The sequence below is a fragment of the Thamnophis elegans genome, chromosome 13 (assembly GCF_009769535.1).
Source record: "Thamnophis elegans isolate rThaEle1 chromosome 13, rThaEle1.pri, whole genome shotgun sequence".
Taxonomy (NCBI): domain Eukaryota; kingdom Metazoa; phylum Chordata; class Lepidosauria; order Squamata; family Colubridae; genus Thamnophis; species Thamnophis elegans.
This window is the reverse complement of record NC_045553.1, coordinates 32283779-32302130: the sequence shown is the minus strand read 5'-3', so window position 1 is coordinate 32302130 and position 18352 is coordinate 32283779. Positions and strand designations below refer to the sequence as shown.

The following is an 18352-nucleotide window of genomic DNA, read 5'->3' as shown; positions in this document are numbered from 1 at the left end:
ATGACCCTCATTAGTACTGAACTTTAGTTGACTAGATTCTTGTGTATAGGCTTGAGCAATAAATCCTCTGAATTGCAAGTCCTGATCCTTTGTGCCTGGCACAATTCTCCCTTATGCCAACCTTCATGTCTGCTGCCTTCTGCCTCCCTCAACCCACTCCAGTTGTTCCCCCAACTCTCCCTTTCCCTTCTGCTCCCCTGCTCCACCAAAATGATCACCACCCAAGCGGAGCCGAATTGATCTTTCTATTGGATACGGTACTTAGCAGGTTAAGCCAAACTCCAGTACTTAAATTAAAAACAAATGCCACTGCAACACTTAAGAAAAGACAAGTGTGTCTTCCTTTAACATTCTCCACACATACATCAGAAATACTGCTTGACAAGAGCAACCTTCAAGCTAGAGCAATGCGACGTGACCCGTCAAAACCGCGGTCCACTAAAGCGCGCCCGATTAAAGCGCGTACCTGACGTCATCAGCAGCGCAGAGAAAAAAGGGCGCTTTAAAAAGCGCTTTTAAAGCAAGCCGATTCACATAAAGGTAAGGGTTAGGTTTAGGGTTAGGGTTAGGGTTAGGTTAAGGGTTAGGGTTAGGTTTAGGGTTACGTTAAGCGTTAGGGTTAGGTTTAGGGTTAGGTTAAGGGTTAGCGTTAGGTTTAGGGTTAGGTTAAGGGTTAGGTATAGGGTTAGGTTTAGGGTTAGGTTAAGGGTTAGGCTTAGGGTTAGGTTTAGGGTTAGGTTTGGGGGGGGTTAGGTTTAGATTTACCCTTTAATTTTAAGTTTACCGCTCACAGCTTGCTGTTTTCGGCGCGCTGTGATGACGTCACATACGCGCTTTCGTCGAGCGCGCTTTAGTCTACCGCGGTTTTGTGGTGGAACCCAATGCGATGCCCCTATGCTTTACGGCTGGGATATTTGGGTTCTGAATTGTTGGCATATTTTTCCTGAAGAAGCCACAAAGAGGGATGGCCGTTTCTGGAGATGGGCTTCTCAACTCCTCAGTATTTCACCTGGAAAAGGAGAAACTAAAAAAGGAACTCCTGCTCAGTGTCTGAAAGCTATGATTCTCAGGATATGTGAATGTTTCTATCAAATTTCTCTTCATGGTATTTTTGAACTCATTTGATGCAGGAAAGGGAGGGTGCTACAACTGCTTTTTCCGATCTTTCCATCACTCCAAAGTCTCCCTGGTTACCTACATTTTTCTATGTTTCCCTCTTAACTTGCAAATAACTCCTATCAGTCCATTTCTGAAAAGGAAATCAAATAGAGTTTGCAGCTGCAATAGAGACACAGTAGTGAAAGCTACTATATAGTGGGTTAGATTCTCCGTCTAAGCCAGCCTCATCGGCACTGACTATTCATGGTCAAAAGGAAAGATTTCCTAGTGTTGTCATAACTCTTAAATAAAAATAAAACAAAAACCTGTCTACATAGCAGCGAAGAGTTGGGGTTTCTGCATCTCTTTTCAGCTTCTAATAGACATCCGGAATTTTGCAGCCCAGTTCCGATAACCTTAGGACGTCCCATCCCCTGTCACTTGATTCTGGCTCCAGCATACAAGGTATATTTTGCACCTGAGTTATAACCAGCTCTGTTCACAGTCCAGTAACTGAAATAGCTACCACAGTTTTCATTGGTCATTACTACAGTACGTTCTTCTGAACACACTTACTAGAGAGCAAGTCTCAGTGAAAATAGTTAAAACTTTGCTTCCAAAGCAAACGAGTAAAGGATTCTGATAGGAAATATTGTCACAATCCTTCCAGTTTCTTTGTAGCACATTAGAGAAGAAAACAATTTTGTTTTGGACTCTTCCTGTCATTCCCCTCCCCCAGATGCTCTAGATTTACTCATGTCTCTTTCTACCCCCACTACCATTCCCAACACCTACTCTTCCAGCTGTGGACACAAAGTAATCTGGGTGCCTTGGAGCTGAGTTTCCCCCAGGGGACGCTGTGTAAAACTGTGCCCATTGTTGGGCAGATACAAATGCTTTTTATCCTCGGTCCTGTTACTTGAGCCACTGCTAGTGCTACCAGTGGCCAAGTCCTCCTCTTCTTCCTCCTCTCTGGAAACTGTAGCAATCGACTTGCTCTCCCCAGAGCTGAAGGCACAGAGGCATCTCTGCAGATCCTTGGAGAAAGCATGAAACTGGGAATCAGTTCTCCTTGGGCAACTCAAGAGTTTTTTGAAGGCACACCTGAAGTCAGGACTGCGGCAGTAAATGATGGGGTTGAAAGCTGAGTTGACATAGCCCAGCCAGTTGAAGAAGCGAAAAAGTGGATCAGGGACGATGGATCTTGCAAAGACCTTGATGATGTTGGCCACAAAGAAGGGCAACCAACAGAGAGTGAAGACACCAATGATGATGCCCAAAGTCTTCAGGGCTTTGTGCTCTTTGATGGCAAGCAGGAGACGGGAGGGCCTCCTTCGTCGGAAACCCTTGGATGAATCCTGAAGGAACCTCCCCTTGTCCTTTTCAATGACATGAAGTTGCCTGGTCGCAATGGCAAAGACCCGGGCATAGACAAAAATCATGACCAACAGAGGCACGTAGAAAGAGATGATGGAAGACAAGATGGCATAGGGCATGTTGGTGACAAAGTCACAGCATAGAGGATCCTTGTAACAGCGCAGGGCTTCCACATCCGCCCCATCCCTCCACCAGTGGTTCATGATGGGCAAGAAGGAGATGAAGGCAGCCACAGCCCACACCAGGCACACCACTCCCCGTGCTCGGTTCTTGGTCATTAGCATCTCATACTTCAGCGGGGCTGTGATAGCCAGGTATCGGTCCACCGCAATGACACACAAGGTCTCGATGCTGGCCGTCACACACAGCACATCCAGCGAGGTCCACAGCTCACAGAGAGTAGTGCCATATAACCAGTGGCCGCTCAGGACCAGGGTGGCCCCTGGAGGCACCACCAAAAGCCCCATGATGAGGTCGGCACAGGCTAGGGAAGTGATGAAGATGTTGGTCATGGTCTGCAGGCGGGGGGTCTTAGCAATGGCCACCACCACCAGCAGGTTGCCGGCTACCGTCACCAGTACAGCCAGGCTGAGGGCAGCTCCGAGCGCCCCCTGCCGGCTGAGGCTGCTTTCCGTCCCAGAGCAATTGGTGCCGTTGCCCCCCGAACCCGCTTGCTCCGCCGCCCCCGGCCACGTCCCGTTGGGGGGCCAAGGGGGAGCCATGGCAGAAAGGGCAGGCTGGGAGGGGAACGAACCTGGCTTGCCGCCCTCTGGAAGCCCGGAGTCCGCCAAAGCACCTCTCCGCGGGAATCGCGGCGGGAGTGCGCTCTGCAGGCGCACGGGACCCCCGGCCGCTGCTTAAGGCTCCACAGCCCAGCCCATGCTCGGGGGAAGACTGAAGGCGCCTCGGAGGGGCAGCACCGCCCTCCCCTCGGTGGGCACTACTCGGAGGAGGAGTTCTTAAAGGCGCAGGACTCAGAGGCGGGACGCGGGCGTTGGTCTCGGGCTCTCCTGAGCCTCTGTCCTCCCCTCCGCAGCAGGAAAGGCGCTCGCTCTACTGCCTTGCAAGAGCTTTTGACTCGCTTCGTGCAAAGCCTCTTTCAGCCCCGGCGGAAATTGACCCGTCTCGTCCCGACCTTCCCAATCTGCAGAACTCTTCTTCCTCCCTCTTCCCTGGCGGTGGAGGCTCACTCTTTGGAGCAATGAAAGCTGGAAGGTCCAATGGCAGAATTAAGTTACGCCTCACTTTAGCCTCCCCAGCCCATCTCAACCCCCGCGCCTCCAAAGCAACGACATTGGCGGTGGTCGTCCCTTTCTTCGACCAGCCCCGGCGACCGTCCTCGATTCCTAGGCTCCCTGACCCCTTTCCAAGGTCGGGAGCGGGTGGAGGAAGAGCGGCCCATTCACACAGCCGTTTGGCAATCGGGGTCCGCCGTTCAGCAAAATCATCTCCCCGAGCCCTGAAAATTCGTTTTATACTCCTGGCTCTCTTCGGCGCCCACTTATCGCTGAGCCAGCCTTGCATGAGAGCAGCTCCCATCAAGGGCCAGGCGAGCTAGGGATGAAGGTGGAAGGGTTGAAGCTCGGCCGCCCTCGCGGTCTCTCCTCCGCTCCCTTTTGGCGTGGTAGCCCAACACATTTAGGGTTGGGTGTGGGGAGCATGGCATTGACTGAGGGTGTGTGTGTGTTTCCGTACGAGGGCACTCTACCGTTTGCCCCTCATGCTTCTCGTAAAGCGGTTGCATTCAGGGCTGGGGTGCAAACAGGTCGTCCCCGCGGAACTTCCGACTTCAAGTCCACCGGCTTCCCCAGCTCAAAGTAGCGCACTGGGGAAACGTCTGACCAGCTAGGTGTCACCTCTAATTCCACGCAACCGCTCCCGTTCTGCCCCCCCACCTCGGATCAGTTACCTTTTTCTGTCCCCCTCCCTCTCCCCACCCTCTGATAACATCGGACGTTTCAGTCCGTGGGAAGATTCCACCGAAACTGCAGCGAGCTTCCACCGTGGTCACCTATCCGTGACCAAGCGAAGACGGAAAGTGTGTGTGGGGGGGGTTCCTCTTTCTGGCTCTCTTTGGTCGTCCCGCATTGCCTCCCCCGGCTACTGAATTATGCCATTGGCTGACTTTATTCAATGCTCGGAGCATAGTCGCAGCGTCCTAACGGATCCCGAGTTTGAGAAATGTTATACGAGTTCAGCCTCTACTGCAGATTTAACCGACTTGGTTGAGCGGGCAAGCTGTTTTTCTCCCAAATCTATGCGCAAAACCCAAGCCATCGGGAGAATGACTGGGTCCAACTACAGCAGTAGATGGTGAAGACACCATCTCGTGACAGCTTTGCCCTGTTTCCCCTTTTCTCTTAGGGAGAAAAACCAATTTTACAGCACCGCCCCCAAAGTAACACAATCAAACTTGCGGTCACGTCCTAATGCAGCAGGGAATGCAGGTTAGTCTCTAGACACAAGTGGAGAAAAGACGGTTAGTTTTTGGCAGCTGCGGGTTTCTCCCCATCACCTCAACCTCCCCTTACACCTGATGTTAAACTTGTGGATCCAATGTCAGTCAGTAGTAGTCATATTTGGCTGAGACAAAGAGGACGTAACCTTTTCTCCCCTCCATAGAAGAATCTCCAACACAAATTCTTTCATCTCCTCATCACATCTCTTTCTTTGTGAGGAACAAGGAACCTGATCTCAGCTGGGATTAGGATGGCAGAGGACCATCTCCACACTGGGTCTGCACTTTCAAGCTGATGCTCAACCTGTCATGGTCCTGATATGTCAGGAATGGAAACGCCAAACGTTCTTTCCCAGCAAAGAAAACCTGGGCTCTCTAGTCTTCTCAAAGACTAGAAGGGGCCAACCTGCTCTAGAGAGGTTGGTGGGGAAGCAGTGACACCTTTACATTCATGTCTAGTATGGTCTCTGCCTGCTGACTGTAGACGGAAAGAAAGTTCAGGAAATTGCTAACATTGCCTGTCCTAAAGGAAATCAACCCCGACTGTCCTTTGGAGGACAGATACTGAAGCTGAAGCTCGAATACTTTGGCCATCAAATGAGAAGAGAGGACTCCCTAGAAAAGACCCTGGGAAAGATTGGAGGCAAAAGGAGAAGATGAGATGGTTAGATAGTGTTACTGATGCAATGAACAGGGATTTGAGCAGGCTGCTGGAGACGGTGGAGGACAGAGGACCCTGGTGTGCTGTGGTCCATGGGGGTGACAAAGAATCCGGAACAACTTAGCAACTGAACAACAACAACAACTTGATTTGCGTAAAGAACTTGGCTCTTGCAAATTAAGATGTTTCGATGGTGGAGCCAAGCCTGATGTTTCTTCTCTTTTGTTTCATGCAGGATGAGGGTCATGGCAGGAAACATCTAGTTTAGTTGGTAAGAATGTCTACAAGTAACATGACTCAACTCCTTTTTACAAGTTTGTGAGTGCTCCTGGACAAGACGGGCTGGAAAAGGAATCATCAAATAAGGACATGAAAATAAAGGGCAGAGGCTTATTCTGAGGGATTCATGCTCTGTTGCAGGATAAGCATTCCAGGCTCTTGAGGGTATCTTTACAGAACAAATGTTATGTTCTTGGAGAATGCCAGAGCATCAGGAGGCTCCAATGTTTTTGTGACAGCTGTAGCTCGTCCCAGCCGAAGGCTAGAAAATATATTGACAATAAATATATGAATGAATGAATAAGATGCACGTCTACATGCACAGGAGGAACTTGCTTGTTGGTCAAACAAAGACTTTGAAATTACTTCTTTTGCAGTCTTTCTCCACCATAACTAAAACTAGGAGCCTTTGTGTCTCTCTAGTTTTGGAGAAATTGAACACAAATGTTGTAACCAATGCAATGCAATGCAAGACAAACAAACAAACACTTACATGTTTTTTTACCCCTTCTCATTAAAGTCATTGGATGTGTGAAATGCCATCACTTTTCTCTGTACAATCATCTCTCCACAGTTGGTAGCTTCTCTGGCATCTTACCTTTTTAATTAAACTCTTGAAGTAGATTTCATGGAGAACATCCTGCCATGGGAAAAATGTAGGTAACCAGGGAGACTTTGGAGTGATGGAAAGATTGGGAAAAGCAGTTGTAGCACCCTCCCTTTCCTGCATCAAAGGAGTTCAAAAATACCATGAAGAGAAGTTTGATAGAAACATTCAGGTATCCTGAGAATAATTGACCCCCTTTTATAGAGAGGGAGAAATCCTGAAAAATTCCCACATAGAACTTGGTACAGCATTTATTGTAATATGGGCTTTTCTAACACACATAACCCCATCCTGATTCATTAATGTATTCTGAGTTATCCTAAAATGAATTTTGCTTGAATTCTGAAATAACTTATTTGTAACCCTAAAATTATATTTTATTGCTCATTATAACACATCATTGCTCTGGGTAAACAGACCTCTTATCACTTAGTTTTGCTTTGATAGGATGTTTTTTTAAGCAGGCACATGGACACATAAAACCTCTGACCACAATAAATATATTTTCTGTCCATTGCTCTCTTTCAATGGACAAGCTTAGTGATCAAACATTTTCTAAATATAGCCATTCACTTAAAGCTTTCTGGACTCTTCTCATTGAAGTTTTATGCATTTGTTCTGTAAAGTCTCCTCTGGATGCATGGCAGAGCGTAGGGGTTTAAATCAGGGGAAAGCATTATCAGCAGAATAAGTGACAGGCTTTCTAAACTGCTGGCAAAAGAAGGACATAATCGTGAGGTTTTCAAGTGTTATTATTGTTTGAGACCCATTACTTATTTAATGGATCTACAGTATAAGAGTAACACTTAAGCAGAGACTAGATTCATTGCATTCTTCCTGGATGGGATTTTCCCTATAAACGTTTGTCATTCCCTTGTAAGACCAATAACATTTTTCTTTAAAGCTGCAAGCTGGCAAAAGCTCTTTTGTGTAAATTCAAGTGGTTTTTACAAGTTGAACGTCTGCACTCAGAAATATGCAGCCCAATAAACTTGTTTGACAGATTTTTTTCCCCTCCCTGCTTTGGTAATTATTTGGAATGCTTCTGTGTTATAATGGCATTATTTCACTATTGCATTGAAAACATAAAGAATAGAGAAACAGGAGATGGCAAATATCTATCTGTCCATCTATTTAGCTATTCTTCATTAATTGTGGAGATGACTTTGTTGTTAATGAAGGCTAGTTTGCGATAACAACTCTCAACTTCATCTGTATTTTTTAAAAAGTATTTCCAAAATCTCCAAGAGATTTTTAATGTCATTATTGCAAAAGCAGAATAGTAGTCTAAACTTTTTCAATTGTTTTCCTTCCTTCCTTCCTGATCAAAAATTAGGAATAACCAGGCAGAGGAGAGCTGAAAATGATGGACAAAAGAGCCAGAGGTAATATATTCTGAATTCCTAATAACAATAAAATAAGTTCTAAAAAATGATCTGAAGGCATTGCATTCAAAATCATCATGAAAATGAGTTGAACAAATAGAAATGTATTTCATGGGAGGAAAAAAAGAATCAACTCTGGGAAATTGGAAGGCAGATTTCTGCACAATAATAGCATATTTCTATTTCAAAGTATTACTAATACTTACCATTTTGCAAACAGCCAATACCACAATACCTTCCAAGCCCTTATATAAACATGATCCATTTATTGTATCTGATTTTCCCATGATGGAGCATTTTTCCTCTTGAGAAACTGTTTTTGTGTATATGTACTTCTCTTTGTATGGGGACAACATGTTCTGTTCTTGTCCAGGCTCATTCTAAAGCCTCTGAATTCCATACTCAGCAGTGCTATGGAAGTAAAGATATTTTAAAAACCCAAAAGTCGGCTTTGATTTTGTGATCCTCTTCATGGAAATCACCCTTATGGAGTTCAATGGGAGTTATTTGCAAGTTAAGAGGGAAACATAGAATGGTGGCCTTGGTGATAGTCGAAAACTCTGAAATGTCTCTGTTTATCATTGTGAATAAACTGGGAATGCTGTACATATTTTCCCATACTGTCTGTGAACAGAGTCAGCTGACAAAAGGAAGACGCCTTGCTTAAGCATCAAAGGGGGGGAAAAAGGAGAAATGAAATACTGTAAGGATATTTTTGGGAAAATACACAATGGTACTTGTGCAGCAAACAGATACCTATTTAATCAAATGCATGATGATGATGTTATCCATTCAGATGCATCTGACATTTGGTGATTCTATGGGCCAGATTTCTGCACATCTTCCCATCTTGCACTACTTCTTTGAGTTGTTTTATCATCTGACCGGTGTCATTCCTTGATGGTGATTAAATATATAACTATGGACCCCTGCAAGGCCATATGGAACCAGGAACCCTGTGCCTCTTTTTTCCAACAGTTCTTTGGACAATTGTGGGAAACGGGTGTTGAATCATATCTCTTCTTCAGTCTATGTCCTCAGAAATATATTCCCTGCTTCTGCTGCCTTTCTCCTTTAGTTCCCAGAAATCTGAAAATGATGAAGTGTTTCCATCCATACCTGTATCCTCAAAACAGGGATTGGCAATAACAATAGCAATAGCAGTTAGACTTATATACCGCTTCATAGGACTTTCAGCCCTCTCTAAGCGGTTTACAGAGTCAGCATATCGCCCCCACAGTCTGGGTCCTCATTTCACCCACCTCGGAAGGATGGAAGGCTTAGTCAACCTTGAGCCGGTGAGATTAGAACCGCTGAACTGCAGATAACAGTCAGCTGAAGTAGCCTGCAGTACTGCACCCTAACCACTGCGCCACCTCGGCTCCTTCAAATAGTTGAAGTGTTTCCATCCAGACCTGCATAATTTAGCAAATATTTTGACTTACAAAGAGAACCTGTTGGTTCCTGATTCAAGATGTGGACCTTAAAAATTTTTTCCTGTGACCAAAGAAGTCACGTTGTACTGTGGAAACCAAATGGGACAGAATGGGGGTTCTGAAATGGCTTTCCCCTAGGGGAAAAAGTGCTTTTACTAACATCCAAAGAGCAATTGCGCTTCATCACTCTATTTGCAAGGTATTTACTGAGAATAAATACAGATTAATAGTGGGGTGCTTGGGCTGCTCTCCACTGGACTTCAATCTGAAAGAGAGGCGGGAGGGAAGGGAGGGAAGCAGTGGTGGGATTCAGCCAGTTCGCACCTATTTGGGAGAACCGGTTGTTAACTTTCTAAGTAGCTCAGAGAACCGATTGTTGGAAGAAATCTCCTTTTGTTTTTTTCCACTTTACAGGGCTAATCCTGTAAGGAAGGCAGGAAGGAAACATTCTGGTGTTGTTTCTAGCCTCATCTTTATTGCCCTGCTTACAGAAACTGCCTCTCCAGTTAACCCTTATTACATTGTAACAGCTAAGACGAAGAGCCCATCAATGTGAGTGATGTTGAGTTGGCCATGCCTACCCAGTCACATGACCACTGAGCCACGCCTACCCAGATGGTCATTAGGACAGAGAACCGGTTGTTAAAATATTTGAATCCCACCACTGGAGGGAAGGTTAGAGAAGTTAAATACAGGGGAGATAGGCAGGAGAAGGAAGGAAGGAAGGACTGAGAAGAAAGAAGAAGAAAAAAGAAAGGAAGGCAGTAAGGCTGCATAAAGAAAACAGATCTGTAGAATACATAGCAATATACCATTCTCCATGGCTCTTCTCACTCTTAGGGCAGAAGGCAGAGATGACTGGCTGCACCCTGTGAATTGGACTTGTTTGCTTTAGATGGGGTCCTGCCAAGCACAATTTCTCACTTCTTTGATTGCTCTGTTTGTTAATACACGTGTGACACCAGGAGAGTGCAAAACAAAAACAAGACAATGGAGTAGCATTCCTGCCCTGCATATTTCTGTGGCCTACTTCTTCCAAAACAGACCTTTTTTAATTTTGCTGGCGCCTCTTGGAGCTTTTTTCTGTATGGTGTCTAATCTCTAGAGCAGTCAGTCTTCCAGGTCCATTATTCTTAGCTTGCACAATTTTCAGCTAGAATGGAATGTCAAGTCAAGTCAAGTCAAGTCAAGTCTGCAGGTCAATGTATCCGGAGGATACCATGGGGAAACCGGTTCCACCACAAAACCGCGTTCGACTAAAGGGCGCTCGACGAAACCGCGTAGCTGACGTCATCACAGCGCGACAACAGCGCGGAGAAAAAAGCACGCTGTAAACGCTAAACCTAAAATTAACCCCTAAACCTAAACCTAACCCCCTAAACCTAATCCTAAACCTAACCCTAAACCTAACCCTTAACCTAACCCTAAACCTAACCCTAAACCTAACCCTTAACCTAACGCTAAACCTAATCCTAACCCTTAACCTAACCCTAAACCTAACCCTAACCCTTAACCTAACCCTAACCCTAACCCTAACCCTAAACTTAACCCTAACCCTAACCCTAACCCTAACCCTAAACCTAACCCTAACCCTAACCCTAACCCTAACCCTAACCCTAACCCTAAACCTAAACCTAACCCTAAACCTAACCCTTACCTTAACTTGAATTGACTTGCTTTCAAAGCGCTATTTAAAGCGCCCTTCTTTCTCCGCACTCGCTGTTGTCGCCCTGCTGATGACATCAGCGACGCGGTTTAATCGGGTGCGCTTTAGTCGAGCGCGGTTTTGTCGTGCCACGGGGGAAACCATAGCTCCTATTTAGAGCATGAATGTAGTACAGATAGTCACCGACTTATGGCCACAATTTAACCCAAAATTTCTGTTGCTGAGAGATTTGTTAAGTGAATTGTTAAAATCATTTCACGACATTTCTGGCCACAACTGTTCATTGCAGTTGTTAAGTTAGTAACACTGTTGTTGAGTGAATCAGGCTTCCCCTTTGACTTTGCTTGTCAGAAGGTCACCAAATGTGATTGCATGATCCTTTTGACTGCAACTGTCAAAAGTACAAGTCAGTTGCCATGCATCTGAATTTTGATCACATAACCATAGGGATGATGCAACGGTTGTGTATGTAAAAAACAGTCATAAGTCAGGTTTTTTCAGTGGCATTGTAGCTTCAGATAGTCACTAAACAAACTATTATAAGTCAAGTACTACCTGTACATAAATTTCTTGTTATGCCATAAGCCATAAATCACAAACAAGGAGAAAATATTAAATATTTCAGATACTTTTTGCTTATTGATTTATTTGGCTAAGTAGCTGATAGGTAATTCCAAATCCCTCTGCAGTCTGTTTTTACAATTCTGTATCTCTAAATCGCATTTGGGTTAAACAGCTTTTTCAGCCAATTACCTGCTACAAAATAGGACACACAGCTAATGAAATGCTGGTTAATGTTCTGATATTACATGACATTCAAAGAGTGACAAACATAGATTTCCATTCCTTTTCAAAACCAGAGGATTCAAAAAGTTGAGAAAATGATTCTAATTTGGGTAATTTTATTTTTTCTGGTGCTGAAGCTAAAAGGTTATTTTTAATGTTTGCATTAAAGCCCTATAGTGCAAAATAATCCCATGCACTCAAGCATTCTCCTGAATTAAAACTACTGTCTTTTCTAAATTGTACACATTCCTTCCAGGTGCAAATCATTTTCTTTTCCAATTTGGAAAGAAAAATGGGAGAAATCCATGATTATTATTAATTTTGGTAAATTGAGAAACCCTTTCCTTTTCATAGCAAGACCTGAAAGTCCTTTAAGATATAATGGTACATATAGAAATGCTGTGAAGAATATTGCAAGTCACTTCTTAGTATCTCTTTCTCCCCTCCACTGCAGTTTAAACTTACTTTTCTATTTCTCCCGCCCCCTCTTACTTGATATTAGTTTGTACTCATTTTTCTCTTTCTCTTTAAATGTTTTAATAAAATAGAAGGTTTTCATTTTCCAAGCTTCTACTTATTACTTTAGCCAAGGTTTCTATCACTGAAAATACTTCAAGAATGCTAACAGGTTATAATTTTAAAAAGAATAAACTGGGGAAAACCAAATTTGGCACAAGAAGACCATCCTGGAGTTTTATTGCCAGGATTGCATCAGCCAATGCTTAGCGTGTTTTGAATTTTTTAGAATTTTGGTGGAGTTTTTTTTCATGAGTTGATGATCATTTCACTATTTTGGGTGGCTGTTTTTCTGTTCCACATTTCTCTATCACTCTGCACCTTCCCTGGCTGCCCTCACTTCCTGACCTAGAAAAACCCCATGGGAAGAGTTCCTTCAAAAGGTCTTGAGATATTACTGAAGCGTGGGAAACTTCGATAATGCAAACTGGGAAGAGATGACCTTATTGAGAAAACATTATGGGGGTAAGGGGAAAGGCAGGAGACATTTACAGCACAATCCTCGTTTGCATTAAAACTAAAGAAAAGTCTTGTCAAAGTTTGTGAAAATATTCAGATAAAAAGAAAACTTCTGTAAAGATTGAACCACCTCTGAGTGGCCTCGTCACATATTGGACTAAGCAATGATTTGTCCAGACACAATAGCCTGGATTGGACAAGAGTTGAATTTGTATAACAGTCCAAGCCAAAAATCACATGCTAGCTTAAGCACAAGGGCTTGAACCCATCACTATATGAAATAAAGGATGAAAGAAGAGAGATGGATTCATGATTTTTCAAAATGATCAAGCATCAATACAGTACTGAAATGGCTTTCTATAGATTAGTATCTTCTTGATGTCCATTTCAACATTTCAATTAATATTGTATAATGCTTGGAACAATCTCCAACATTCCACTTAGGGAAGTTACCCTGAAAAAAGCCTAGGTCACTTACATCTCCTGTTGTGCTTACACAACATGACAATTGAGTGGGTTAAGTACTCCTGCTATATCGAGGATAGAAGAATTCCAAAATTGGATTGCCCAGAGTTTAAAGATCATCTGACCAGGAACTGGATATTTTTAGTTATGGATGCATATAAGCTTACTCCATTCAGATTGGAGTAACTTTTGTGATGAGCTCATTTTGGCCCACTACAAGTCCTGCTTGCAACTTTTCCATTGTTTTAATACGATTAAAGTAAATTGTAAAAAGATAAGTACAAATAGTTGCTGAGTGTTAGATTCAGCATGCAGTCCATCAAGGATGAAAGGCAGCCTGAACAATTAGACGTTTGCAGATTCAGATCTAATTTCTGACTGACATTCATTTAGTCCACATTTGTTTCCTGCAAATGTATCTATTCCAAGGGCATGTAATACACTACCATGGGTGGCAAAGGTAGCACAAGTTAACTCATTTCCCCCCCTACTCAAGGGAAGTCAAGGCCACAGAAGTCCAATAGCTTTGAAGCTCTCAATCTCTACCATCATTCCACTGAAATTCATTAGCCAATTTCTGAACTTTAGCAAAATGTTCTTAACATGATTATTTTTTAAGTAAACCATATCAAAGCTGGGTTAATCCTCTTATAGACTTAACAAGCTTATTTATTTTATTTTAGATAAAACAAAATTAGATCTCCATGCCATTCCAAGAGACAGACAGACTTGGGGAGAGGGAGGGAGGGGAGAGAGGGGGGGAGGGAGAGAGGGAGAGATTTTCAATATATCTCCACTAGCTTCAAAAATATTATCTGCTTTTGGCTTACAATCAAATGAAACATTAAGTCTTTGCTTGTTTAAAAATGCAAGTTAACTGAAACAAAAATAATCAAACCAACCAGAGAGAGGGAACATAACCACTTTTTTTCTCTATTATGGTCCTAAAGTCTCCTGAAGTTAATATTTGCTAATAGACAATGTTCTCCTACAGCAAAGTTTAAATTCGAAATAGATTTTCTGTCTCCCCTGAATTGATATAATATCAAAGTAAAACCCCAAAACTTCATCTTTGATGCAAAGATGTATTAAGTGCACAAAAATGTTTCATTTGGATCAGAAATATCCTGGGTTCACTGATCTCAAATTCAGAAGAATCCTAGAATTTGTAAAACAAATTACTTTATCAGAGATAGCAATCTGTAGACAGAGTTTTCTATTTCTCCTCTTATAATGGACATTTATTGACAACTGGCATTATTGCTACCACTACCTTTACTGTATATATTGTATACATACATATTGTACACATACACATTATATACATTATATTTCATTGTAAGCTGCCAGGAGTCCTCCGGGATTGGGCGGCCTATAAATTTAATAAATGATAATGATAAATGATATACATATGAAGAACAGTTGCAGGAATTAGGTATGTCCAATTTAATGAAAAGAAGGATTAGGGGGTGACATGATAGCAGTGTTCCAATGTTTGAGGAGTTGCCACAAAGAAGAAGAGAGGGTCAACCTATTCTCCAAAGAACCCGAAGGACAAGTACTGGGTGGAAACTAATCAAGGAGAGAACCAACCTAAAAGTAGAAATTTTCAATAATTAATCAGTGAAATGACTTGCCTCCAGAAGTTATGAATGCTCTAACACTGGAAGTTTTTAATAAGAGATTAGACAACCATTTGTCTGAAATGGTATAGGGTTTCCTGTTTGAGCAAGGGGTTGGACCAGAAGTCATCCAAGGTCCCTGTTATTCTGCATACCATTCCCCCTTCCAAGGGAGCCTACAATGTTTTCCCTTCCTTAAATATAAAGCATTCTTGTGCTATGGTTTAGTTTCTAAAGATTGATTGATTGATCCAATTTCTTAAGACCAACAACTCTGTGAAATGGGTTGCATTGAAAGAGAAGGTAAGACTAGAATTTACAATCTCCTGATTTCTCGCCTGGTGCCTTAATCATTGGATCAAACTGGATCTTTTCTGAAAATTTTAGCTTTTGTCCCACAGTCATGTTTATATCCTCCATTACTTTTACCCCCAAACTTTATTAAGTATAGGTTATTGTAAAATCATGTCTTTTAATGAAGCATTTTTTAAATTTTAAAGCGCTTTTTAAGCATGGTTTTGTTGTATTTGTAATACAGATATTCATAAAACAAACAAATATTTGTATTATAACTATCTTTATGTTTTGTCTTTTGTCTTTTGATGTTTTCTAAAGGAACCAAACCAAACGGCATACTACTCTATAGTAACATTGTAGACTCTCTGGCTATTAATGTTTGTACACTAAATAAAAAGTAATAAATTAAATCAAAAATAAATAAAAATAATAAGCAAATGCATAAATAAATAAGGGTTAGGGTTAGGGTTAGGGTTAGGGTTAGGGTTAGGGTTAGGGTTAGGGTTAGGGTTAGGGTTAGGGTTAGGGTTAAGGTTAAGTGTGGCTGCCCAGAATGTTACAGTGCAGTGAACTATAGATTTAGGTAAATAAATAAATACATGCATATATAGATGTTGGAAACCTAAATATTCTATCACAGCAGTCTCTCTACCACATAATTTATGATCTCTTATTGCTTATATGGTGCCATTAAACTCTTGTCCAAATTTCAATTAAGGTTCAGTATTGCTGTGATGTGAGAGATGATTTAAAAAAAACTTTCTTTGGACTTCCAGTAATAAACTGCTCACATCTGCTTATAAGCCAGAACAAGCAATGGAAAATATTCCTGCTGGGCATCAAAGGTAAGTTCAACACCAATGGAGTGACAAGTGAGTGACAAGTGAGAAGTGATCCTGTGCTATTATGAGTCAGAATGTAAGCAGCCCATTCTGGACTATTGCTCCATATCTCTCATTCTTGCCCAAGATCAGTTTTAGATTCGGTCCTTAAATATCTGTCTCAATCATGCAGTCAGACAAAAGGTTGGCTTCATCAGGCACAGTGAACTACGTCAGGATTTGCAGGATTTCCATTTTATATGTACTGCTTAGCTTAGCTAGTTCACTTTGAGGTTGAGGTTGGAGGCTAAATTAGGTGTGATTTAGCTGGGGCATAGAATAAAGCCTATTATGCCAGTCTCTGATCTTGTTTCACTTTGAATGGACTCCTGGGAGATAATAAACGATACCATATAATTAAATCTGGAATAACCACAAAACTGCATCTCACTTATTTTTCCCAAGTCATGCAGGGGAATTCATTGGAGAAAGCCATTATATTTAGAAGAGTTAGCAGTAAAGGGAAGCCAGGTCATCAGAGAACACAATGGCTGGACATCATCAAAGCTGACACCAGCCAGAGCATAGAACCACTCAAAGAAATAGTGAAAGATCGGTATACATGAAAGCACCCATAGAATCACCAAGAAGTCAGATACAAGTGAATGGATAACATAATCATCATCACATCAAGGAAGCATCCCAAAAAGAAGACACTACCAAATAAGGTCCATCTCCCTCCAGCTGAAGATATTGGCATGATAGTAAGATTCTTACTTGCTTTCTAGATTGGTTCAGAGGTGGTATTCAGCTGGCTTGCATCAGTTTGCATGAAACGCTAGGGGATATTTGGCCTGGGTCACTGAACCAGTAGCGACCACTGCCTGGCCCTGCCCACCATCCAGTCGCCACTCGCTTGCCCCGCCCGCCCGCCTGCCCGTTCAACAATCACTCGTCCCGCCTGACTGCTCGACACTTGTTCGACACTTGCTCGACACTCGCTTGCCATGCTTGCCCACTCAATGCTCGCCTCACCCATCCCAGCCTTCACTTTGCCACATGGCCCAGCTACGCACCTCGCCAGTTGCCTTTGTGCCTTGCCCACTCTATTCAGCTCACCAAAGGTAAGTAAGCATGCCACCTACTTGCCCTTCATCTTGGGTTGGGGGCTGGGGCCCCTGGGATGCACCATTCCCCGAGGCTCCAGAGCTGCCACCCAACTCGGCCGGCTCAGGGAATGCACATACACCCCATTGCCTGCCGGTGGCACTCGTGGCCAGCCACTGGACCCAGCCAGGAGAACGGCCTGCTGCACTGGAGGAACAACATTGCAGTGGAGCTGCTCGGAAGGCAGCTGCCAGCCACAATCTTTAAGGTACTTCAACACAGGGAGGAGAGGAGACCATAAAGAGACAGGCAGCAGCAGGAGCTGCCTTCCAAACAGCTCCGCTGTGAAGGGAGCCAGAAAAGTGTGGTTTCTCTCTGCCGCAGCATTCAACATGGCTGCTTCTCTCCTCCTTCTCGTGCTCATACACCCAGTGCAAACATGAGAAGGAGGCGAGAAGCAGCCAGGTTGAGTGCTAGAAGACTTGGCCGAACTTTTGTGGGGGTTCTGTAGGTGTGGTTTGGGTGGGCGTGGCTTGGTGGTGGGATGGTGGTGGGTTTGTGCTGGCCCACCTTGCCATGAATGACTTCGAGTTGGCCATGCCCACTTCGTCACATGATCCCCCACTCCCACCAAGCCATGCCCATAGAACCGGTAGGGGAAACAATTACATCCCACCACTGGACTGGTTTATCTAGTGCTTGTAGGAAGGGGAGTAGGAAAATTGTTTAATACACAGTATAGCACTACTGCAAATGGTAAGTAGAGATTAATTCAATGTCGGCCACAACAGGCCAACACAGAAGCTTCTGTAGCTTCTTTAACTCAAGGCCTTCTGCATGTACTGGACTTCGGAAAATACAACCATTTGTGATTCCTTGTTTCAAAACACTCATTTCCAAATTTAGCTGCAAATCCTCTTGGGCTGTTTGATAAATTATATGGGTGATGAGAGATTAGGTATGCCATGTGGTCTGATGTCAACAGGCTTTAAGCCAACCAAAATCTAGAATTTTGGCACAGATGTTGAGCTTCCACTTTAATGTTTCTGGAGCGAGGGCTGATGATAATTATTCTGGCTTTATGTGTTGGGCCTTAGGAATAGTTTCCATGTTGGCCTCTCTGTATCTCCCTTTGAAGTTGTTTGGAATGATCTGTCAAATTTCCCCATCAGCACATTAAAATTGAAATAACGATTAAAAAAATGAGTGCATAGTTTTAACCCACTGGATACTGAATGTCCCTGGAATGCTGCTACAAGGTGACCTCTTTCAACTGTTGTTTAAAGTACTAAGCTCAGAACTGGGGGCTCAT

At 43.2% G+C, this 18352-nt stretch overlaps 1 protein-coding gene across 1 annotated transcript; it reads right to left on the bottom strand.

Moving 5' to 3' along the window:
* Positions 1-1889: 1889 nt before the first annotated feature.
* On the bottom strand, positions 1890-3197 carry ADRB3 (adrenoceptor beta 3). Its single transcript, XM_032229903.1, has one exon. The coding sequence runs from the start codon at positions 3195-3197 to the stop codon at positions 1890-1892; it is 1308 nt and encodes a 435-aa protein (XP_032085794.1).
* Between the last annotated feature and the right edge of the window lie 15155 nt (positions 3198-18352).

What these genes read in the sequence shown, in the direction of transcription:
- ADRB3 (XM_032229903.1), bottom strand. Translation starts at nt 3,197, where the DNA reads ATGGCTCCCCCTTGGCCCCCCAACGGGACGTGGCCGGGGGCGGCGGAG.